Below are 26,102 nucleotides of genomic sequence, written 5' to 3' on the forward strand. Positions count from 1 at the left end.
TCAATTCCAAAGACACGATGACCCACAAATGCCGCTAAACTCGTCGCAAAAATTGCCAAATTGGGCATCAAAAGCGACAGCAGCAACGACCAATTGGCATATATAAATTGCGAGGGTGGTCCAAGGAAATTACAGTGATTGCTAAGTGATGGAACATTTAACGAGCTTAACTGCCTCAACAAATTAGGCAGTTATCCTAAAAGCTCAATAAACATAGCAATATTTATAGCAATGTGCACTTAAATACTGTAAGATACTGTATGATAGATTATTATAAAAACTTCACAAATATTATATGTATTAGCAATGCTTACTTGGTTCACTAAGAAAATTTGGCACTTATTCTAAAAAGCCAATAGTAAAATAATATTTTGTTGCACTTATCTTTAATGTGCAATTAAATAATATACATAAGATAATTATTATAAAATCACAAATATCTAACATCTACATTTATCAATACCTACATCTAAAACATGTACTTTCACAAAAACGAAAGTAAGCAGTTATGCCAAAAGCTTAATAAACAAAATAACATTTTGTTGCAGTTATCTATAATGTGCACTTAAATACTGTATATATGCTTTGTTTTTTAAAACTTTGCATGTTGAAATCCCAGATGTAAAATCATAAAGTATAAAGTATCAAATAATGTAGCAATGAATTTGTTTCTTTTATTTGTTGATATTAGTTTAATAAAAAAAACAAATGTCATAATCCTTATAAGCTATACATTATAAAATCCATTATATTTTATGATTTTTTTTTTGTTAATGTAATTAGAAAGATAAGTATTTGCATAATTTCCCATTGTATTCAACTTCGATCATTTGGCTTAATCATTTTGTATACAAAATTATATTTGTAGAATTGGTCTCGGCATTGCTGATGATAATTGACCAAATTTCTCACATTAACGTTGCAAGCGCACCTCGTTTATGTTTATTATTTATATTTGGAGATTTATGTGGCGACAGAAGAGGCGCACGCATCTGCCATGCTTGGCTATCCAGCGTCGCCGAATCCAACTCCGACTGCAGCTTGGATTTTCGACTGCACAGCTGCGGATGTTGTTGTTGTCGTCGTCGTCTTCATCGTCGACGTTGTTGTCGTCGTGGCCATGTCACCTTGTCGGTGCCTGGCTAAGTCGGTCGCACATGTCGCGGCATGCCATTTTAGGATTTGTGGCCAAAAAGCCAGCAAAACACAAACAAAAAAATACATTACATATATATATAGTATGTAAAGAAAAAACTTATACTTTTATATATATTTGTAACTGCTGCATGGGCCGCTTATTTTTGGACAACGTTGTCTGTAGAAAGTGCCGCCAGGCAACGGCAACGACAACAGCAACAGCAACAAAAACTGCAGCAGCAACAGCACAAGAGCGAGAGCAACAAATCACAGCGCCTGGCTGCAGTCGCGGCTCATTATTTTTATTTTTTGCATATGGCCATTAGCGTTGACAAGGCAGAACCACAAAGAAGTTGCCACTCGCAACAACTCGCCACTTGAAAGTGAGCGCCAGCTGTTGTCAATTTCCGCGTTTAGCTGCAACAGCAACAACAAGAGCCAAATAACATCGCAAGCAGCTCCTTCAGAATGTCGCTATGTCGCTATGTCGACCCCGACCCCGACCCCAACTCGCTTTCATTCAGCAACAACAACATCAACAACAAAACGGCAACAGAGGCAGCTGAGAGCTGAGAGAGCTGGTAACATGTTGCGAAAGTAACATAAATGGCCAAGACATGTTGATGCTTGCCGCGGCGCTTTTAATTGACCAACAAATTACATGCTGCATGTTTGTCTTTTGGCCAAACCCTGCAATAGATGACAAGCAAAACCAGCGTCGAATGACTAATTGGTCAGCATAATGGTCACAGTCAGACCCAGAGTCAAACTCATACTCCGTCTCCAACTCCAACTCAGACTTCAATTGAAACTCAGTCTCAGTCAAAGCCAGAGGCTGGCCAGGCAGTTGATCAGCTGCACAGTGGTATCAAGATTTCCAATAAATATTAAATATTAATGGGTGTGGCGAGTACAATGCACTTCGTGTCACAAATAAATGACACAATAATAAGAACAACAAATATTTTTGATTTACTGGAATTTGAAGTGAGTAAAGTTAAGAAAGAATTCTACGAAAACAATGTCAGAAATTAATATGGAAGAAACGTAGAATTTAGTAGTATTTGAAGTTTTATTAACCTATTATTATTACTTTGCTACCTTGTAACTAATATGTAGCAATGCAAATTGTCTAAATTTCATGTCGAATTGGAATTTTAATTTTAAAATGTAATTGTTTTCCTTCTAACATATCTATTCTATTCTATTTTATAACATAAAAGTTCAAATTGTCCTATGCTCTTTGGAAATATAAATAATTTTACTTTAAATTCTTGAAGAAAATAAATTCTCAATATGAAGCTTATATTTTTAATAAGGAAACAATATCAGAAATAGATGTGCATATCTTTCATTCAACACTTTTTAGTTATTAATTTTTAAGAATTTTTCCAATTCTGATCTCGCTTTTGGTTTAGTTAATTCTTGACATTTTTGGCAGCATTACTTAATACCACTGTGCGGCGGTTTTGGCCAAGTCTCTCGCTTCTGCTGCAGTTCGTCAAGCCATTCACACACGATTTAGCGCCGCCGTCGCCACGGGATCCCATGTGATGAATTTGCCGCCAAGTCAACCTCGCGTCGCGTCGCCTCGAAATGTGGCAATTGCTGTTTGCCGGTTGCGGATTGCGAGTGGCGAGTCTTTGGGTGGTCGAGAGAGACTTGGCCGGGCTGGCGCAACTCCTGCGGCTTAAATGCTTCGACAAAAAGTTCGTTTTCGTTTGCATGAAATGACTAAATTATTCATTGCAGGATTTGTTGGCTACCCGGCGGCTTTTGTGCCAACTTAAATCACTTTCGCTCTCGCATGTGTGCGACACACCCGAACGAACACACAACAATGTTGCATGCCTCATGCGGTTTTCACTTAAAGAGTTAAAGAGTTCAGAGCTCAAGCAAACATGTCACAATTAATGCTCCAACTTGAGACTTGACAAATCAACGGAAAGTTGAGAAATGTGGCCAACTCAAACTAAACACTGAACTGGGCCCTCATTAGACCTGCCAGCCACATTTATTATGGCAACCGTAGTAGTTGATCTCGGGCTCTAGCTATCCATTGTTGTCTGGGAAAACGCAACGCCTACAAAAACCGAGTTGAGCTTCCAAGCTGCCGTTTAATGGCAGCTTCATTCCACAAGACGCTGTCATCGTCTCAGAAGTCAGAAGCACGCGCCAGAGCTGCATTGTTTAACGCTGTCTGCGTTTCAGTCTCCAGCCTCTGTCTGCGCAGGCGTAGCTCTTTTTATTGTTATTGAAATAAAAGTATAAGCAAATAAGAAAGCTACAGTTGAGACTGCTCGGCTGTGAAATGCCTGTTACAAATTTTCAGTAAAACCAAAACAGTGCGAAAACATCGTTTAAAAAAAACCAAAAAAATATACCGAACATGCTTATATAATACTAAAGCTTTATTTGGCATTTCTATATTCTATATGCAAACTATACTTATACATGCAAAATATACCAATGAGTCCATAATAGATTATCTAACAAACCAATTTAGATCCAACAGTGCAGACTTATTAAAAAAACAATTTTTTGGAATAATATCTAAGATTTCTATGTGAATGCCATCAACTCAGCAATCGTAAAGGCTGAAATTATTATTGTATATACCAAAAATGACGCTTGCTATTCGATTTCTTTGATTTGCGGAGGCAGAAGTAAGTTCACAAAAAATGTAATTTTAGCTATATCTCCTATATGATATGTTTATGGTCATAAGGAATAGGCAGACGGACTTTGTGAGGTTGGAGATGTCTCTCTTTTTGTTACATTCATATCCTGTAGCCACAAACTTATAATACCCTTCTACCCACAGGGCAACAGGTATAAAAAGCGTAAATAGCAAACACTGACTCTGTCTGGGGTCGAGGACGTGCAGCTGCGAACGAAATGGGCAGCTTGAAATAAGGTTTGGTTAAATTTAGCTGCAGCTTAAGCATAAACTTAAGCCAGGTTGAAAGTGTCTTGAAAAGTGGGCCCTAAATACGTTTATGTTAATTATACATCACTCACAAAGCGAAAGTATTTCCCAATACACAGCTTTAGGTATCGGGCTGCATAATCCGACTAGCTGACTGACCGACCAAGCGTTTATGCCACATTTAAGTCGCTGGGGCATAAAGCGTTAACATCCCTATAATCAGGCAACAATTTGCCACAGTCACCCACAAAAAAAATATCGTATCTACTTGTAAAACATGAAGGAATCTCAACGTGAAAACGACTTCCTCATTGCCAGCCGAAAACCGAAAACCGAAAAACTAAAAATCCAAATCGAAGCGTAGCCGCATTGCATAAGCTGCAAATAGCAATTGCAACTGCAACTGCAACCGTTGCAATGCTTAGACTTTAAGCAGCACAAAAAATTGGATGAGCCATGTGTTGCCAGTTGTCTGGCTGACTGGTTGCATGTTGTGCGCAAACTTATGAATGAAGAGTCAGCGACGAGATTCGCATTCAAATACAAAAAGCGAAGAAAATAAAACAAAAGTCAACTGCAAATCAAATGAAATGAAAGAGCGGCGTCTTTGAGGGCGGGGGCAATAAGTGCAGGCGATAGAAGCAGGCGGGGCACAGGCAGGAAGCCCGTCTCATGCCTCTTGCCTCTTGCCTCAAACGGCGATCGACGATTGTCTGCGTCAGCGGCTAAAATGAAAGGCCAAATGTAAGGCAAATGATAGACAGGCGACTGTCTGAGCTGACTAGCAGACCAACTGCAGCTCTCCCACTCTCTTCCTCTCCCTCTCTATCTTTCTAAGATGGTGTGCAGCCAACGGAAGCGCAAAAATAGAAAATAATTTTGAACTTTGGCGGCGGCATTTGACTTATTGCCTACTGATTTGCAGACAAATCAGTTTTCTGCTGCAAGGCAGTGCCACATGTGCCACATGTTGCATGTCCAAGCTCCCCCCTTCCCTCCCCGTACACACATTCGTGTGTGGGTGTTGCATATAAATAAATTGTAATTTAGTTTGCCACAGGATGCACATCATGACTACGTCTCTGACTCTCTGGCTATGACTCTGACTCTGACTCTCAGTCTGACTATAACTATGAGTCTGAGTCTGAGACTGAGTCTTCGACTAGCGCCAGCTGCACTCCAAAGAGAAAGTGAGTGTTTGTTAAGATTTGACAGGTTCATTTGACAACAGGCCGTCTATGCAAGTACTTATCTATACACTCACACTCTTACACTCACACACACACACACACTCAGACTGAGCACACGATTATAAATGAAATCGAAAGCATTCACAATAAATCTCAATAAATCAGCAATCCGATTCATTATATTTGAGTGCCGGGCCAAGCTGTTAAATTTATACAAAATTTATGTATTTTAAATTAAAATAAATTAAATGCACTGCACAAGTGAAGATGATGATGATGAGTTTCAGCGAAATGCAATAAGTACAAAAAACAAATAAACAGCTAAACTCAGCTCGACTTTTATTGCGCTTAGAGGAAATTAAAGTGGGCGTGTCAAAATTCTTGACTTTAAATTTGATGCATGGAGTATTATTGGTAGTTTTAGTTAGAAAACTGAGGCTAAGACCACAGTTATAAATATGATTAATATACACAAATAATAAGGAATAAATTCTTCGAATTAGGTGTCAATATCTGATCTAATCCTGGATTTTACAAGTAGCAAAAATACGTGAATTTCTTACTACCAAAATTCTTAAAATCCGGAATTTAAATTGGGTAGTGCATTTAAGAATCTTTTTACTACATATGCTAAATATACTGAAACATTATTTGTTATTCACATTTATTATATTCAGTCATACCTCCATATTTGTAAAATTGGATTTGTGGTTTAGCGAAACGCACAAAACGATTCACTAAAGTGATGTAGAGGATGATTCAATTGATTCGAGAATTTTGTTTAATAGTCAAACAGCCTGAACTGAATGCTTAATTTTTAATTAATTTAATTTCTTAGTCTTTATTTTTACTAAATAACTTAAGCTTTAAGTTCCCAGTTCCTCCCCAGGACCAAGTGAAGTTCCTGGAATTTTATATGGCAAGAAATAGCTGCTGCAGTCGGGTCTTAGTTGCTTTGGTTGGCAGTCTGGCATATTTTATTTTATATCAACATACTAAATGTAGGCTTTGATAATTTACTTTGGTATATTTTAAGAATAATACCGCACTGTTTTGCTTTAATTGAAAATGATTTGAGAGTATCTTTTATACTTCTTCAAGTTGTTGGAAAGCATCATTTATTATAGCTCTCAATAAATAATGAAATAAAAGAGGTTGATATATAAATATGCCAAAATATTAGGCACATCGAAAAGTTGTGTCCATGGAGAACAGATATCATCTAAATCGTGCACTTGTGCAATTTCCAATTGAAATGTAATTAGTTCTTGCATTTTATGTTGCACACAAAGTGAAGTAAAGTGACCATGGAGGTAATTAAATAAATTGATAGAGCGTGATGCATTGACGTGGCTGACTGGATGGCTGGCTGGATAGCTGACTGGCCATCTTCAATTTGGAAATGCAGTCAGAATGCATGGGCCGAAAGGCGAAACGAGGTCAGTCTCATAAGCGTTGCATATAAATCATGTTATGGGTAAATGGCCAACGCCTGCCAGCTGCCAAAGTTGCCACAGATTTCCGCCTGGAGGCAGCAACAGCAGCAACTGTTGCAGTGGCAGTGGCAGCAGCGTCAACTGCATTTTAACCCAATTAGAGAACAGGTTGGCACCTCCACAAACACAGGCACAAACACACACTGCGACATTTCACATTTCAATTTGTGTGCCAAATTTTGTGGAGCAGTCTCTCAGTTCAGTTTTTGTGTTCATTTGAATCCACGGCGCCTGTTTCGACACGATCTTGGCGATCTTATCGCAAAAGCTGCCTGTCAATTGTGTGCAGGGCATCATTAATTTGCTTGCTTTTTATTTATTTCGATTGCCTTATCTATGCTGTATGCTGTGTGCTGGATGCTGCTATAGTTTTTTGTTTTTGGGAAAGCGCATAAAATAGAAACTCATCCGCATTGCTATCAGCTATCAGCTCTGAGTGTGTGTGTGTGTTTGTGTTTAATTAAGTGCATCGTTTGTGGGCAGCATTTGAATTTGTGCCATAATTCATGGAAAGTCGAAAGTCAGCTTCAAACACAACACCAGCTCCATCGATAATGTGTCACATATCAATAAAGAATTCCCACATCGACTGCTGAGTCTCAAACTCTTCATCGCTGTGTTTTATTTTTTATTATTTTTACCATGCTGTTTTATGTGCATATTTGTGCTGCCTGCAGGGCATCTCTCAACTGCCTGATCAACTGGCTAACACTGGCGCCACACAAATAAGTGTCAAGCAGCAGCAGCAGCAGAAGAAGAAAAAACAGCAGACAACAAAACACCCAACAATATCCCCAGCACTTGCCTGACCATTGATGAAAGCCAAGTGCCGACGAAGCGTCGACGTCGTCGTCACCATCGCCATCGTCGTTGTCGTTGTGTTTTTGGTTTAGTGGACATAATTGGCCAAGTGGGTCAGTGTAACTTACCTGCAAAGAAAAAGAGCGAAACAGACACAAATGAGTGTAAGTGAGACAAGCAGCAAGAAAAGTAATTAAACGGCTGCCATAAAGATATGAAGCTACATGAATTCGTCTCGTCTGAACATGCACATTAAGCCAAATGGTGCTCAGTGTCCATTTTTTCATTTTATTTTTTTCGATAAAGAAAGCTCTTCTATGTGTCGGCCAAATTAGTCAAGCATTGCCACAAAAAGATACCCTGTAATTAGTTCTAAGACAAGCTTAGCTTTCTATAAAAGCGGGTACTTTTTATACCCACTACGCATAAAGTAGAAGGGTGTAATAACTTTGTAGAAGTAGGCATATCCGACCCCATAAAGTATATACATATATTCTTGAACAGCATCAACAAAAAATATAACTATAATTATTTTTCGATAGCAGTCCAGTCTTAGTCGTTCGGTTGACAATCTGGTATATTTTGTATTTTACTGTATATTTTTAACGCAATAGTATATCTATATACCAGATTGCAGATAACAGATGCTTTGTAATATTTTTGTATTTCTCGGTTTTCAAGAATCATATTGATTATACTGAGTAGTGGGTATCTAACAGTCCAGCACACTCGACTGTAGCTTTCTTACTTTTTTATCGCCTATCTGTTTGTCGTTTAATAGCCAAATAACTCAACAACTAATTGCAAACTATTCGTATTTTAGATATACTAAGCTTGAAATATGTAAACTATCTATGAATATATTACTTAGATTGCAAATAAATAAGTAGAACCAGTATGAATTTAACATCTTAAGTATTTTTACGGCCATGAATAAAGTTTTTATGCGCCACACACAATTGCAGAATTGCATTGAAATTGTCTGATTGCTTCTTCGACTGCTGGCAATAATAATCATTGACTATTTCTTAATGAAAAGTCATAAATTCCAGCTACTCTTATGATAGTGTTGAGTAGTTAGTATGCAGTAATGAGTTCTTCATTCGATAATGAAACCTCTCGTCAGTAGTCTATAAAATACAAATCAACTGAAATATTGTAATGAACAGAGTTCGATTAACACAAGAAGCTCATCTTTGCCATAAAATTAAATATATTTATTATACATAAAGTTTCTAAAGAAACGTGTTGGAACTCACCTAAATCTATCTTTGCATATCAAAGGCTGGGCACAAAGTTGAAACGCTTAACTATCAATTAAAATTACAAGCAGAAATTAATTTCTGATACCTCTGCTTCGTATTGAAAGTGTTGGATTAACATAATTTCCAATGTATTTCTTATGCTTTTATTGCCATTGTAAATTCCATAATATTATTTTTCTTTTTGGGTTTTTTCTTACTGAATTTAATTGCTTCATTTGCGCCTGCATATTTTTTAACCTTTTCTTCTGGCTTTAAGTGTGAGTGTGCGTGTGTTTTGATTATATTTTTTGGGGGCTGTAAAACGAAAATGCATTCATAAATTATGCATTTGGTATTTGGATGCAAATGCCTCGCGCCAGCTAATTGGTTTATGTAATAAACATTTTTATTTATTTTTCTGTTTCTTCTCGCATTTTTTTGGCTGCCTTTTTATTTTTGTGTAAGAGTCGTCGCCAGAATAACAATAACAATCAGTTGTAATGACAACTGCACGACATTGATGAAACGAAAGCATATGCGACATGCATACGCAAAAAAGAAACAGATTCGTGCACGTTACGCATACGCCGTGGATACAGCCGAGATCCAGTTGGAGACGAAGGCGGAAGAGAAAGACACTGCACTGTAACGCCCTCGATTAGTAAGAGAAAAACAACATAAAATGTGTTTGCTTTGACTTAATTAAGGTCTCGACTGATTGTTATTGTTATTTCCCAGCATTTGAAATGCTTCGCTTCGGCTTTTAACTCGAATGGAAGTGACTGACTGAAAGTCATCTGTATGACGCGTGAGTTTTTCAATTAGCAGCGCTAATTATGAATAGTGGGACGTAGGTGCTTAGCAGTTGCTCTGGGTCACTCACTCACTCACACAGCCAGTCAGCCAGTCAGTCAGTCAGTCACTCTCTCAACTCATTCACTCACTTGGCATGGGCGACTCGTTAGCGACTCCCATTAGGCGATTCTCTGATAAGATCTCTGGAGTAAAAGTCGTGCAGAGGCATTGAAGCTGTGCAAATTGTCAGCTCCCAAAGTCATTTCCAGTTTTTATGTTTTGCGTGTGAGCTGTGTGTTAATTTTTGTCTGGCTACTATTTGTTTTAATTTGGGCTGTGCTAACAGCATTTATTTACTTTCAGCTTCGGTCAAAAATTTGAATATCTGCGCAAAAAACAAATGCAAAACGAAACAATCTCAATTATATACGTTTTGCATATGAGCATATAATTGCTGGGGAAAATGATTGCGTGTGTTTTCATTTACATTTTTATGGCCCATCATTATAGCTGTTTAGTTTGATTTGAATTCATGCCTCCTCTTCCTCCTCAGTTACGAGTATGGCATATTATTCATGTGTTTTTCCATTGCTCAAGTGCTAAATAATTGATTTAATTGCCGCAAGGCGCCAATGGAATTTCAAGTATGTTTCAAGTACTTAAAACGTAGCCCTAAATCAAGAACACTAGGAAATGATTTTAATGACTTAATTGTGAATTGTGAATGCTGTAAGGTCTTTTGTCTGTAAGAGACTCAACTGCATCATTCTGACAGACTATTATTCACTATAGTTTATTCAAAGATGCCGCTGCTTTATCTTAACTTTAAGCATTTTATAGCCCAACATTCCGCAGATCACATGGCATAAATCATCGACATCTATCTGGCGTGTTCTGTCCCCAATTCAAGGGCTCTAGTTTTTTGGACAACCGTAAAGTGTGAAGCTCAATAGAATTTAAAGAGATCTACACGCCTTATCTTAACATGTTTTCATGTAACAATTCATTAAAGTCAGCGATTTGGAAAAATGAATTCATTGAGCAGCTGAATACCAAAAAAATACCACAAACTATATTCGGACTCTAGAAGAGTGTGTGTTGGGTGTGTGTGTGTGTATGAGTATAATGACAAGCTAGCCACACACTTCGACTGCCACACACAAAAGGCGTCTTGGCCAACAAAGTCTTCAAATAGGTTAAGCCACAGCCACATATGAGTTTGTTAGACTCTCAACTCTCAACAACCCAGCAGATTTATATGCTGGCCATTAAAACAGCCAACATGCCACAACGGACTATTAAAGAAAATATAAAAAAAATACTACAACCGAAATCTGAGCTTTTGTAGAGGCACCTGACTTAAGAGGCGTTGTCGTAGCGCATAGTGCTCTTTTCTGGGGAGGTCATAAAACTGGCAGTGCCACCAAATAAAACGTTGTCTGTTCATGGGTCTGAGTCTGTGCAGCGAGCCAAGAAGCGAGCAACAACGCCAGCTTAAAGCGAATTTTCGGCCCAGTCGAGTGGGTGTTGCTTGGCCAGAGTTAAAGCCAGCAGAGCTCCGCTTATCTGGCCACAAACGTGATGGAGTTGGAGTTGGAGCTGAAGTTGAAGTTGAGGCTGGCGAGTTTTGTGTTTCGACCACGCATGCGCAGCTTTCAATGTGCCTACGTGTTATCACGACCACTTCCACTTCGTGTGCTGTGCACTGCGGGAAAATGGGGCGTAAATTGAGGAAAAATCGATGAGCTTTTCTGTGAGTGTAGCCGCCGGCTCTTTCACTTTTTTTCTCCGCTTTTTATACCCACCATCCATAGGGAAGAAGGGTATTATAAATTTCAGTTAAGATTCCTCAGTACCGTAGAAGTTATTCAAGAATAATTTGATAAGATTACAACTATCGTATCTCAATTGCTTTGGCTGACAATTTGGTATATATTGGACTGTATGGTATATTTCATAAGTAGTAGTATATCGATATACCAAATATGGCTTTTAGTATGTGTCAGTTATTTTTCTTTATATTATGAACCCTGAAAATGACAATCTAGTCTATAGTGGACTTTATGGCATATTTTGAAGGAAATAGTATATTCATATACCAAATATGTAATTTGGTATATTTCAATATTTTTTCAACATATTAATTGTATATATTTGAAGAATAATACCGCACTATTTTGCTTTATGAAAAATGAGGAGCGGGTATCTCGCAGTCGAGCACACTCGACTGTAGCTTTCTTACTTGTTTTCTCATACAGAAATTGGCGCTCATATCGTTGTTCAATAATCAACTAGCTGTGAACTTGGAATGTTGCTCAAATTACGACAATAATCAGATTGCCCCCGGACAGCGAGTCAGCGATGTATGCGCGATGGGTTGGCTCTGTAACCTTAGACCATCGCGCATACGCAACGTTGAACCACTTCAAAAATAATGTTGTTAAAGTTCGACTACAACAACAAGCTTATTGAAATTACATACCGTCAGCAGCTGAAGGTGAAGGTTGTTGTTAACTTTGACGTTGATGTCGACGTTGACGTTGACAAACTGACCCAGCTGCCCTTTGAACGAGTACCCAAACAACAACAACAAAAAGTTCGTGCATATGAATTATGTTTGTGGTACGTTTTTTGAAGCGTTCAGTGTCACGGTGCTTTGCCATTTTTTAATGAGGCTTTCGCTGCCGTATGTTAATTGTAAACGCCAACAATAATACATACGAGTTGCCGCAGGTCAGGGGCCTTTGCTCAATCCATTGGCGGCTCCAGCAGCTGAGCTCAACTGCTGCTAGAGTCATTCCAATTAATTAGAGCGATGGGCGCTGAGCATATCAAGTCTTAGGCATACAGATAGTTAGGTCTCTGACCGAGTCGCTTGAAGAACAACGCAGACTCTTTGTAATTTGGAGTTGATATGCCGCACAGCTTGTGTTGGAAATTAATAAGCAGGCACAGTCAGGCAGCTAGTCAGTGAGGCAGCCAGCCAGCAAACGTCTCATGACCATGATGATAATCATAATGATGATCAGTACCATGGAGGCTGGCAGAGTCAATTGAAGAACAAGTCGCCGACTAGCAGCGGACAGAGACAGAGACAGGGAGAGTGAAAGAGATGCAAGGCAGCAAGGCAACAAGTTTTCCAGTTTTTCCAATTTTCATGCACTAAACGCAATCAGTGCTCATGATCTGTACATTAGCGTCGTGTGCTGATCACGCAGATTGTTCACATACTATATACAGACAAACTTGCAGACAGACAGACAGACAGACAGACAGACAGACGGACAGACGGATGGATAGACAAACTGAACATGAGTGAACAGTTGACTGATATTTCTTCTTCTGCTTATGACCAGTTTAAGAGCTGTTTGCTCTGCCTGCTACAACATTTGGCATAAATCTAACAAACGCCTGGCCAGGCGACACTTGCTCGATTACCGCATCTTGGTCAGCTATGCAAATTCGAGCCTAGTTTGTTGCCCAGTGGCAACAAGTGGCCAAGAGAAATACAGAGAGAGAGACAGACTTGAGCCTTCTGCAAAGTGCCAGTGCACTTCCTATGAAGTCATCAGCAAAACACCGTTAGAAATGTCATTACATAAACACAGTTTTTTTAATTTACAAATTATGCAAATTTACACTCGCCGCCTCGAGTGGCCCCAAGTGACGCTCGTGGGCGTGAGTGATGGGCGTGAAAGCCATATAAACACCAAACACCAAGCACCGAAGAGCAAAGACGTCTCTCACGAAATCTGCGGGGGCTTCAAGAGTTTGCCGCGAAAATGCTGTCGTAACAGGTAAAAAGATCTCAGCGGATCTCATGGGACATCACAACTGTGAAGAAAGATCTATGAATAAACACTTCAAAAGATTCCGACAATAATATTTCATCGATGCGAAAAAATGGATTATTTATTTGTTTTATTGCATTTTCGCTGAACTGAAGATCAACGATAAAAAACTGATCGTTATTAATCAAAATATTATTTATAATATTTGGCAAACTAAGCTCACATTTCCTTAATTGCTGCATTCCAAAGATATGACAATCTAAAGATTTATATTCAAAAATGATACTATTTGATCAATTTACTAGCATTATCTTATGATCTCAACATCAATTAGAAAACTAAATATTTATAAATACACATCGGGGAATATTCGCAACGATGAATTGGACATTTTAAGTTTGAAATAATAATAATAAACAAAAGTTTAATACCATTTAAATAAATGTTATGTCAGGAATTTTATCTTGCAAAGCTTTACAGCCATCTCTATATCAGTTTGCTCTTCATGTCGTATCTTTTTTGTTTATTTATCTCGGCTGTGGCATGCTTAAGATGTTAAAAACATATTAATTATGATTAAGTCTATCAGATGCAATTTTCAACAAGATTAACTCTATCAGCTGCAGTTATTATCAACATTTCAAAACATTACATAAATTTTAAATTAATCAGTCTTCAGATTCTTCGGAGTTCTCTCTTCGTTTTTTCTCTTTGTGCAAGCTTAACGAAACTCACGTTTCTTTTCAGATTTCTCAGATATTTCTGTGCTCAATTGGTTGAACTTTTCTGTGTGCAAAATGAGTTAAAAAAAAACCTGTTGAACAAGATTTGTCGGCCTATGTGCTTCTCGTTTGATTTTATAATTTATTTATTTATGGTTCAATCTTTTATTGCTGCTTTTGCATTCATTTCAAGACAAAAACAAAATTATAAATATATTTCAATTATAAAAATATGTTAAATGCGTAACGTCACTTTTTTTCTCGTTTTCATTCGTTTATTTTTTGCGTATTTCGTGTGGAGTTTTAAACCAAAAACAGCTGTGTTTGCACATTTCTGTTGTTATTATTATTTGATTTGTGGTTTTACATACACATACATCTCTGTGTACACATATGGGATATGTGATGTACTTTTTGTAGTTGATGTGTGTACAAAATAGATTTATTGGACAGGCAACTGTCAAACTTTGAGTACAAAACAAGAAAAGTCAACAAAGAAATAAATGTATGAAGCCGTTGCCATTGCATTTATAATGGAATTTCAAGCTACTCCACTTTGCTTTTGTTGTTTTTATTTTTATTTTTGTTTTTGTTTTAATTTATGCACTTACACACACGTACATCGCAGCAATGTGTGTGTTTGTGGTATGTAAGCCAAGCACAAAATAATGGAAGAAAAAAGTCGCTGACATTTGAAGGTTGTTCGGGGCATTTAATTAAACAATGCGAACGCTTGAGCCAAGTAATTACAGAATCGTAAACGTGTATATTCATGTGCTTATTTAGATAAATTGAACAAAGCCAAAGAACTTGATTCATGCAATTGAATTAGTTTTAAAATACATACATAGCAATAATAATAAATCTATATTGTTCAATCAGGCAACTCACTGGAGAACAATGGCGAATAGTTTTCTATTGATCGATGATCTTAACAATGCGAATAAAGAGCTTAGAGCACTCCCAACTTTCTTCCTCTTTCAGTTCACTTAACTCACTGAAATTTGCGTTTATTTGCCTAACACCTCAGGCATTTATTTATTGCTTCTATTTATTTAGCACTACCAGATTCGATTATTTACATTAGCATCGTTCATTTCTCACTTGATGATGAATAACACCTACAACTTTTTGTTGAAATCATAGAAGACCATAAATAGCTGCTAAATTCAATACAAGTTTGCATTTTACCAGGGCTGGACAATTAAACAATGAACTTTTCACAGAAGTTCTATTTAAATAGTTAATGTTCGTAATCTTTATTATCACTGTTCAATCTAAAATTTCAAGGGCAGTGTAATAAACTTGCAAAAATGATCTCATTCTTTGTCTAATCGCAAATTAAATATAGCAAATGTCACAATCAGTTCATTTTAGAGTTCTTTTTCTTTCTCAGAGTGACACACTCAGTAAGTATTTTTCATTAGTAAAATTCTTTAATGTCAACATTCTGATAAAGGAACTAGTTCAAATGATAAGATTATGTATTCTGTGCCAAATAATTACAATTACAAACTTTTTCTCATACGACATTTGCATAGTGTTAATGTTTAAGAGGAACAAACATTTATTCACTGGTGTTAATTGTCTTTATCTATATCGAGCACTACTCGCGAATAGTTTTTATAGTTTCCGTTGATTGGAAATGATTTATGGGGTGCGTTTAACCACTGAATATATTTTTCATATTATTATACAATGTCTAGTTTTATAGTTAGCTAAATATTATGTAAAGTCTGCGAAGTCCTTAGTCACTGTAATATTTCTTAAATTATATTCTAATTCATAAAAGTGAGAGACTATTGATTATTTTAAAACACAAAAATGTTTACTACAAATAGAATAATGTATGAACGTAATAAACTTATACATCAGCAGTGGGACTAATACAATATGATTTATTATTCTGTCGATAAGGTATTTAAATTAAACGTCAGTTGTGAACAACACTCTCTTGTTATTCGCAAGAACGAAGCAATTATGTACGTAAGACGTTGATACGTAAATAACTGCATTACGCTTGTTACGTCAAACCGCAAGCGTACGTTTGCAGCTCTTATAATCGTTTGCGTTTCTGGTTGGGCACATAAATATAAATGTACCATCAGCATATTATACATCTACAATTGCAATGGAACGACAGTGGAACTAGCTCAATGAACTATGATTATGAGTTAAACCAGCTCAATGAACTATGGTGATGAGCAATATTTTGCGAACACACACACACACACACATACGCATGTATTGGAGCATGAACACACCCTGGGCGGATGATGTGCGAGAGAGATAAACGCAATTATGTTTTAAATGGTTAAACAAGATGAAAAGCACACCTGCAAAGATGGAAACAGGCAACAGACAACAGTCAACACTCAACTTGACCTTCAATGTTGCGCAGTTTTGCTTTGTTTATGTTTTGTTATTGTTATTATTATTGTTGCTGCTAGCGGGTTGCTGATTGTTGCCACAATTGGTGTTGTTATGAGGCAATCTCATCGATTTGATGCGCCTTGCTGGAATTCACAATTTTTTTCCTCTTTTTTTGCACTTTTAACGCCCAAATCAAACACTTTTGAAAATGGGGGCATCAGCCCACATCTCACGCTGTGCTCTACAAAAACCAAAAACAAAATATACAAAAATGTTGACCCCAAAAAGGCAAGAGCTTTCGAAATGTGAACTCTATGTAATTAATCAAAAATACGAAAATAATCCACAAAAAAAAACTAGAGCTTAAGTTTCACTCTCGCGGCAGAACAACGACCGCCCATTGTATTGAGCAGGGACAAGAGGAGATTGAGGCAGGGTCCAGGAACAGAGGCGCAATCTGAAGACGATAAATAATCGTTTAACATTAATTTAAATGATTTCAATAGTGCATTATGTCACGATCGAGTGCAGGCAACGGTTTCAAACGAAAGCGAAAGTATGTCAGCAACTGAGCAAAGAAAGAGACGGAGACATAACTGAAGCGTGAAAGATTCTGTATAACTCTCGATGAGCTGTTGTCGCAGTCGCTGCTGCTGTTGCTGATGATGATGACGATGATGATGATGATGATGATGCTCAGCCAGCGATACGAGACATGCAAAGGCATTGGCATTGTGGTGGCACTTAACGCGCATGCGTGCGCACTGGGCACTCCTCCCTCCCTCCCCCCTGGCACCACCCCTCTTCTCCCCCTCTCGTGTTGGCTCAGTGACGACAGCTTTCCAGTCCAGTGGCTCAGTGAAATGGAAAGGCAGTTTGGAGACACAAGCACACACACTAACACACACACACACACAGCTTCAAGTTGAAGAGAGACGCCACACAAATGACAACCGGCGATCGGCATGGGCATGAAAAATAACTTTCACTAGAAACTGAAATCCAAAGCCGATAACAAAACAACAGCAACAATACAATAAGCCATTGGCAGCTCAGCTGTCGAAAACTCAACTCAGACTCCAACTCAAAACGCACTCTCAATATCTTGAGTTTGTGACTCATGTTGTTTGCATTTTTCTTGGTGCTTGCAAATCAAGAAAATCAAGCAAAATACGTAATGCATATCGCGAAAAATATTCTTTAGACAGACAGTCAGACAGCGCTCCCCCTCCACACACTCCCCCGTTGCCAAAAACTGTCACTCAGCGAATTCTAAGCTGAGCTTAAGTGCAACACACCTTCGCCCCCGCACCACTCTCAGCACTCTCAGCAGGGGTAGGCGTAAACTGTCTAACCAAATGGCATTTGCCAAGGAAGTTATAAATTTGCTGCCAAATAGAATTGTGTGCAGCTCCGGCAACGTTTGTGGCATAAAGGCGCAAGGCAGGCAAGGACGCCCAAGTCAGAGGGGAGCAGGAGGATGCCGCAAAAGCGTTCATTAAAGTCAAAAGTCCCACAACTTACGACAGCAACAACAGCATGAGGTAGATCTGTAGACGACTGTTATAATGATGTTGTCCAACATATCCTTTAAAAGGCAAATGAGTGACTTATAGAATATTTTATTTGCTGCATTTATTTTAAGACATTTTGGAAAAAAAAAACATATATATTTTAATTTATTGAATTTATTTTGCAAAATAAAATTACAGGCAACTATAATCAATTTTTAAGCAGACTAAGGAAATTTACATAAAACCATTTAGGGAACATCATGCAAAACATTTATGTTATGGAAAAGTTCAGTAACAAATAACCCCATAAACTTTTAAATTGTAGAATACAAACAGATAACCCAAAATAGAATTTGAGAGAATATTGTTAAAATCAATCATTCTATTAAAAGAAATAATAAGCCAATCTGAAGTATATTAAAAGAAAAATATTTCCAAAACACAGTTAATACTGATGGCTATTGAAATTGTTTCTTAAAAACTCAAGAAAACCGTTTTATATTTATAAACAACACATTAATAGATGTAAATATTACGCATTCCAAATCGATTATAAAAAATAATAGTGTTCTTAATTAATTTATTATTATTATAATTGAATACCTAAGCTGCTCTTGATCTATTACTATGAAATTTAATTCTAAACTACAATTCTATCCAATAAATAATTGAATGAAGCTTATCTATCTATCTCAGTGATAAACAATACTTTGTAATTTGTAATTGTATCAACCTTAAAACTGTAATAATATAAATATCAATAAACCCTTTAACCCAACCCCACGATAAACAGGGTATGCATTGAGCTGAACAGAGATGAACTGAGTTGAGATGTGTTTTGTTGTGTTGTGTTGTGTTGTGTTGTGTTGTGTTGTGTTGTGTTGTGTTGTGGGTTTCATTGAGAAAAACCTTTTGGGATGTGCGTGCACAATGATCGCTTGCAAGTTTTACGACCTTCTGCAACGCCCACAACAACAAAAGCGTTCGAAAAGTGCGTACACTGAGAGAAATGCAGTGTGACAGTGACAGTGCTGCGCAATTAGAGTGTAAGCGAGAGCGAGAGGGAGCGCTAACAAACACACAAAAGCGATGCAGACAAACGCCGACTCACGGCCCACACACGTAACGACACGACAAGACACGACACGACACGAGACGAGACGACTTGAGTCTAGCTCTTCTGAGTACCTTAAGTAGGTAGAAGATCACAGCACACGAGCACACTCACACACACACACATGCATGTGGAATGACAGCTTTAGTGCAATTAGAAGGAAGCTTTGGGTGAGGTAATAAATACATATTTATGTACATACGAGTATGTCCTATCTCCCTCGCACTCTCGTTCTATCCCTTTACTTATCTCACTGTGTATGGGAATTAACAATCAAAAGGCGACTTGGCCAATGAACTCGACTGATTATGCGTCAATTTTCTTGAACTTATATAAATTGACTTAATTAACTCATTGCTCCACAATTGGGCAGCGGAAATGGGTGAAGCGAAAAACTGACCTTTTGATCAAGGGCCAGCGGAATTTAAATATAATATGTATGTTCCCTTGTGAGTGAGTTATGTTGTGTGAAGACATATTTATTTGAAGTTAGCGTTTGCGTGACTTATCGCCTATTTCTGGCCTTGTCGGCGTTATCAAAACAAAAGAGAAATCTTATCGGGCATAAATAAACATGTATGTAAGCTAGGTATGGGCATGTGCGACGACCATCAATATCTATTAGTTATTATATTTCCCCTTCAAGCATTATAAATAAATATAAAATTCCAAATAAATGTCACACGAGAGAGAGAACACACAGGCAAGAAAATAAAAGAAAAGAAAAGGGCACAGGCCACAAAGAGTCAAGAGACCCAAAAGGTTGGTTGGTGGTTTCTTTTTCTGTTTTCAGATCACAATCAAACAGAGCAACAATATCAAATGAACTCTGAACACTCAAGACTCCCGTGGTGTTTGCGGTTTGACAGCACAGTATCTAACGCTGTCTCTCTCTCTCTCTGTGTCTCTTTCTGCTTCTCTTTTGGTTATGAAATGCGAGTGAAAAGCCGGCTCTGACTTTGGCTTGACCTGCGCTTGCGCAGCACTGTCAACGACACTAGGCACTTGTGTCAATAGTTGAAAGAAGACAACAACAACAAAAAAACAGACAAATTTTCTATTTGACTTTCAGTTTAGTTTATTGAGGAGGCAAACACAGTGCGCGCCTCTAACCGTCATAGTGACATTTGATAGCACAAGCGGTCAAATGTTGACTAAGCGCCTTCCAACGATATCAATTTACTGCTCACAAATACACACACTCGCATGTATATATGTGTATATACATATGTATGTATATAATTTAACAAGCGGAAGGCTGACAAGTGTCTGAGCAAACGTGTTTGATAAGCGTCACTGCTGTTTAACATTCATTGAATTATCAAAATGTTATTTACATACGTCAACGAGCATAACATTATGTGAACGGCGGCTCAATTACAGTGCCAATTATAGCACGCTGTTAAACTACAATTACTCATGTTAAGTAACAGCGACCTTTGTCAGCCTCCCTACAGAGCCTCAGGCTGTAGCTGCCGCCCGCTGTTATCTAAGAGCGGCGCGACACGACGCGACGTCCGACGTCCTACTTGCTCTATATAGTATAAAGAAAGTCAAGCAAACAACAATCATAATACGAGTGCTTATATAAAGTATTGTGACTAATGCGATATTGAATTATTATTGTGTGATAGAGAGTAGAGAGTAGAGAGGGTCGCTCGGTGCCTGCCTGGCGGGTGTTGGGTGTTTTGATTACAAGAAATAACAAAGGGCAGCACGCGTCAAAGTGGAACCCGTCCATGTGGATCTGGGTCATAATAAATAAGACAGACACGCTGATCATTAAAATAAATGCCAAATTCCATTTCCATGCAAAGGCAACGCCAATTGCTTTGCGGCAACAACTGTGTGGCACAATCGTAATTTGGGTCAAAATTCACCAAAAAAAAAATTATGTATTATCATTAAATTTCATTACAAGCGCAAAAAAAAAATGCGGCGCACGAATCGAGAGAAAAACGCAAAATGCAAAGCGAAAAATCATGGAAGTGGAACCCGTTACAGCAAAACGCACTTCACTTCTTAACTTCCAAGTGGCACAAAAACAAAGCCCGGCTCTGGGCTGCGTCTGTCTTTCTTTCTCTTGCCATTTTTGGGCAAAGAAGCAACAGAGACGGACAAAGGAATGGTAAAAATATGCGTATGTACGCCTACCTCCCCAGAACCTTGCTTGCCACATGCAACACACTCTGCTGCCACATAGAGATGGCCAGAGAAGACTGGGTCAGCATGTAAGATTTTTTTGCAAAAGAACACGAATGTGTGTCGTGTCGTGTCGTGTCACGCAGTCAGCTCCAAGTCATCCTGCTGAGAGCTGAGTCATCATCAACAACATTATGATCATTATGATGAACATCCGTTTGATTGGTGGCAGGTTCAACGAACTCAAATCACTTACCAAAAAAGTCCTCCCAGGTGTCTGAATCGGATTCTATGTCCATTTTTGCAGTTGCTTCTGTTCTTCCCGTTGCCCGTTGCCCGTTGCCACCTGATGTTTGATGATGTTGCAACTGCAGTTGCAGTTGATTTATGTGGCCAATGCCTTGTTTGGTATTTTGTGTATGTGTCCAAATTTAGCCAGAGATTGCGTGGCTGGTTATTCTGCACTTTTTTTTTGCGCACAACACTTGGCAGCACTTTGGCAGCCTGAATCCCAATCAGAATCCAACTGTTATTATTGCTGCTTAGATATGGTATCTAGTTGGCGCTCCTTGTGGCTTAGTCGCTGCGCAAATGACTTCACCCGGCATTCTGTGTACGTTTCTGGCGAAAAAAGGCCCCAATCAATGGTCTTACCCGCGCCCGATAAGATAAACACAAAACCGAACGCAGAACGTTGAACGCGCTGTTCAGTTCAAGTCTTTTTTAGTATCTTATCGCGCCTTTGGCCAGAGCAAATACCTAATAAGTATACGCAATTTAAACTGCAGACGTGCAGTTGTTGTGTGGGGGAAGGGGAGGCGGAGGTGGCAGCACTTGCAGTATAACAGCTGAGATACACACATACACTAAACACTCTCGCGCGCACACACACACACACGCGCGTCTGCAAGATAGTTAGATATTTCTCACAGTTGCCGATTCTCTTCGTGACGTTTATTCATCCACTTGTATTGTTGGGGGGAACAGTTCTAAGAATTCCAATATGACTAAGCCGGTTTAGACTGGCGTTGTTGTTGCTGCGAGAACTTTGTTTGATTAAATATACATATGTATGTAGTATTTACTATTTTCTTAATTCGCGATTCATTTGCACGCGGCACTTGTTGCAGCAAAGCGACAGGTAAATGAAAACAATAAAAAACAAATTGCTGACTCGAGTTGCAAGTTGAAGATGTTACACTTGGCGCGGGGGAATATTGACGCTTCGCTGATTTTCCAGTTTCACCTTCGCACCGTTACTTCTAATTGTGGCAAAACACTCTCACACACATACATTTACAATTTGCAAAAGCGTTGCACGCACGCGTACGTTAAAACGACGACGCGACGACGGCGACAACGAACGGTGAACGACGACAACTCACCCACACGACGTTTCGGCACGAACTGAATGCTGAATGCACTCCCCGTATAGCGGTGGAGAATCATCGATGGCACTATCGATCAGAGCTGCCACTTTACTCGCTTTGTGGCTAGATCTAGCCACTTTTTACTTTATATCCTGTTAGCAACTTCATTACAATAATTTGATAATTAGTGTTTGTTTTTAATAGAAAAATAAAATAACAACTAATACTGCACAACCAATTTGCTAACATTTTCACATAATTAAAAAAAAAAAGCTGTTTTATTATGGCGGGGTGATCGCCACTCCAAAGATTAGTTTTTTATGCCGCGCAAATATACTAAAATGTGGAAGCCCAGTTAATGGTCGAATGGTTACACTTCATATGGTTTATTCGTATATTTGTAAAATGCTTATAAAAAAGGCGCACATTTCAAACAGCATGTTATGCTATTTATTTTATTTACTTATTTCTTATTGAAAATAAAACCAGTTTAACGTAATTTCATACTTTTTTGAAGTTCAAACATAAAATGTTTACTTTAGCAATTTAATATATGTTAATAAATATAAACATGAATGTATGCCTTTTATCACCTAGTGTTCCATACATACAATTTGATATTTACACAGGACTATAATGGGTAAAGATGTATTTCGTTTATTCTTTGCAACAATTCTTCACTACTTTCCAATATGACAGGACAACCCAGGAATAGTAAAGTTCCACTAAATCAAAAGAAGATTAATTATTGGTAGTAATGTAATCTAAAATACATACTTATTATAAAATATGTAAGTGCAGCAATTGTTAAAATAAGTTCCTTAAAATAAATGTACCACACTAACAGAGCAATTGGGTAAATTAATGCAATTAACCCAATAATAAAGGACGCAAGAACGATTCGAGCATAACCCTAGAAAAAAAAAAACAGTAATTGTTTCAAGAAAACAAAATATAGTGATAAAACTTACACATATGGCGCCTACAAGCAGCAATATTTTGCCCAGAAAATACACAATAATACACACTACTGCCACAGCAAACCAAAAGACACAAATCGGAAATACTTTTAATATAACTATTGGAATAGCCACAATGCATAACACAATTCCCGTAAAGCCACTGATAAGGCATCCAATATAAAGATGCATGCAACACAAAAACTTATTTAAATAATACATTTTACAAGTTGAATTTCAAATTTTGACATTAAGCTAAAAGCTAAATTAAAAGAAACAAAATTACTTCAAAACCATTCAAAAGTGCCGCGTTTCTTTAACATAACTTGTCCTAAAGAAATGTTAAAAATCAGTAGGAGTGCAATTGGTATATTCTGGTATATTTCTTATCAACGTGAGTTGGCAGCACAAATGCGGTCACGTTTAACGCGCGGGTGGCCGTGTTAAAAGATAAATAATAATAATAAACAACAGTTATGGATGTGTTATCACCGCCAGCAGCCAAAAAAAGCAAAGCCTGCGCACTGCGATACTCTAGATGATTTGTTCGGTATCAAAGCACTGCTGTCCGATGAGTACAAAAAAAGAAATAAAGCTGATAAAGGTGCACAGTTGTCAATTGGAAAGCAAGCAACAATTACAAGCCGTCATACAGGAACTTGCCCAGAAACTGCCGCATTTTCAGCATTTGAAACGTGTTCATGACAGAAACGTCCTCATCTGCCCCACGGCTGACATCAAGGACACTCTGGAACAGCATTTGAAACAGCATCAAATCTCCGACCATGTCCTCAAAGCCCTATGTCGCAATGTCAATGTGGTGGATGTCCCTGCGAATAGCGCCAAGCTTCGAGTGCAATACGATCAAATGGTTAAATATTGGCCCTGCAAGTTTCATCCGGATAAATATGCCGAATCCTTGCAGAATGGCAGCAATTTCACGAGCAGTCAACGCCTCTATCACAAGCGGATGGCGCAGTTGCTTCGACATCTGTCAAGGGATCTGAATCAAGGTCAGCCCGTGGCCATTTGTGTGGATCCCCGTCAGCCTAGCATAGTTGCCATTGCTGGTGAGCCCACTAGCTGCAATTCCTCCTAGCAACACCTTCTAACTTAAATAAAAATTACAGGCAGTAGCGGCAGCGAAGGCTCGCATCAACATTGCGTCATGTGGCTGGTGGATCATGTGGCACGCAGTCAACAAGGTGGCGCCTGGCAATCACAGGTAGACTTTGTGCAGGACGAGCAGCAGCATGGAGCCAAAACATTGCGCGGTTTGCCACAGAATTACTATGACTACTTGCAAAGTCATGAGCACTGCAAGGACTTGCAATATGGCGCCGAGTTGCCCAGGCGAGGCAGCGAGAAACAACCCGAGGATGAGGAGAGGACGTCCGTCGACAATCTTAGCAAGTATGGACCATATTTGTGCACCGGCTACGACATCTACTTGCTACGCGAACCTTGTCTAATGTGCGCCATGGCTTTGGTCCACAGTCGTGTAAAACGAATCTTCTTTGTAGAGCAGTCCAAAAATGGAGCGTTGACCAGCAGTTTCCAGTTGCATGCGGTCAAGGAATTGAATCACCACTACGAGGTGTTCCAGTTTACATCGACGTCATGACCAACGTTTTAAACTTAACTCTGTTTAATGCACATAAAACAATAGATTACATGTTCATAGCAATGTTTCCATCTTTGGTGCACTGAATGGGACGTTTTTGGTGGCACTTTGACGTGTGGGTGTCGATATCAGGCCCAGCAAGTGGCAGTCAGCCTCCAGTATGGTGATATCCTTGCTGGAGCCCAAAAACTTGGTGGACAATTCTAAATCCTTGACGCGCAGGCGAACGCGAGCTCCTCGCACATAGTCACTGCAAGAAAAATATAAATGAATATAAATTAACAATAGAATAGAATACATGGATGACTTGCCTGGCATTGCGCGTTGGTCGTGTGCATACGCAGTGGAATTTCCAACCAAAATCTATGTACAAATCATCGCCGACCACATGGAATATCTTGCCACTCACAACCTTGCCTTCGGCATCACCCAGCTGCAAAAATACAAGTTGGAAGATTATATAAACGTGAGACTGCATTTTCCACTTACATCAATGAACTTCGACTGGCGCAGCATGGAGGCGAAGCTCTGATTGTCCACTGGCTGCTCCTCGGGAGCTGCTGGCGCAGTGTACTTCTCAAAAGCACGCGCAAATCCGCCTTTATTGCTGTTGCTCTCTAGCTGCTCCTCATTGCCCCCGCTTGTCGGTGCTGTCGCTGTTTCGTTATTGTTGCTGCTGGCGCTGAGACTACGCTGTGCAATTGATAGTTGACGGCTTAGGGTAAAGGCATTATTAGTCTGTAAGCTAATACGGCACAATTTATGCAGCAGCGACATGGTTTTAATTTATATGTTTTAATTCAATTAAAAACAAGTAAAAACTGCTACAAATGCAGCCAGCTATCGATTGTGTAACATAAACATATGTTGAGTATCGCACCAATCGATAACTATTGTGCAC

The 26,102-nt window shown here is 38.6% G+C and overlaps 3 protein-coding genes and 1 long non-coding RNA gene across 5 annotated transcripts in view; 1 reads left to right on the forward strand and 3 right to left on the reverse strand.

Annotated features, from left to right (window-relative positions):
- LOC133846278 (uncharacterized) overlaps positions 1–22,658 on the reverse strand; it is a 63,221-nt gene extending 40,563 nt beyond the window's left edge. For both annotated transcript variants that reach the window (XR_009894857.1, XM_062281140.1), the window contains exon 1: positions 21,505–22,658. Coding sequence is in view for 1 of the 2 variants with exons in the window: in XM_062281140.1 (XP_062137124.1) it covers positions 21,505–21,547 (43 nt within the window). In the remaining variant the exon portion in view is untranslated. The remainder of the gene's footprint in view (positions 1–21,504) is intronic.
- Positions 22,659–23,163: 505 nt separating this feature from the next.
- LOC133842091 (uncharacterized) lies at positions 23,164–23,837 on the reverse strand. The gene is made up of 3 exons (XR_009894355.1): positions 23,590–23,837; positions 23,396–23,531; positions 23,164–23,343 (listed from the first exon to the last, which is right to left on the reverse strand). It is a non-coding gene; the product is annotated as an uncharacterized LOC133842091 (long non-coding RNA).
- An 82-nt stretch (positions 23,838–23,919) lies between these two features.
- LOC133842088 (probable inactive tRNA-specific adenosine deaminase-like protein 3) lies at positions 23,920–25,375 on the forward strand. Its single transcript, XM_062275005.1, is given in 3 exon segments — positions 23,920–24,156; positions 24,158–24,647; positions 24,708–25,375. Coding segments are annotated over 3 exon segments (1,083 nt in total). The 5' UTR covers positions 23,920–24,057; the 3' UTR covers positions 25,202–25,375.
- LOC133842089 (small ribosomal subunit protein bS1m) lies at positions 25,208–26,058 on the reverse strand. Its single transcript, XM_062275006.1, has 3 exons — positions 25,691–26,058; positions 25,513–25,634; positions 25,208–25,451 (listed from the first exon to the last, which is right to left on the reverse strand). The coding sequence occupies exons 1-3, from the start codon at positions 25,976–25,978 to the stop codon at positions 25,256–25,258; spliced, it is 606 nt and encodes a 201-aa protein (XP_062130990.1). The 5' UTR covers positions 25,979–26,058; the 3' UTR covers positions 25,208–25,255.
- Positions 26,059–26,102: the final 44 nt, after the last annotated feature.

This window comes from Drosophila sulfurigaster, chromosome 3 (assembly GCF_023558435.1).
Source record: "Drosophila sulfurigaster albostrigata strain 15112-1811.04 chromosome 3, ASM2355843v2, whole genome shotgun sequence".
NCBI classification, from domain to species: domain Eukaryota; kingdom Metazoa; phylum Arthropoda; class Insecta; order Diptera; family Drosophilidae; genus Drosophila; species Drosophila sulfurigaster.

Bases quoted from the DNA above. Each gene is read 5' to 3' on its own strand.
- LOC133842089 (XM_062275006.1), bottom strand. From the start codon at position 25,978: ATGTCGCTGCTGCATAAATTGTGCCGTATTAGCTTACAGACTAATAAT. The intron at 25,635-25,690 runs GTAAGTGGAAAA...GTATTTTTGCAG, and splicing joins GCCAGTCGAAGTTCATTGAT to CTGGGTGATGCCGAAGGCAA. The intron at 25,452-25,512 runs GCAAGTCATCCA...TTTTTCTTGCAG, and splicing joins CGACCAACGCGCAATGCCAG to TGACTATGTGCGAGGAGCTC.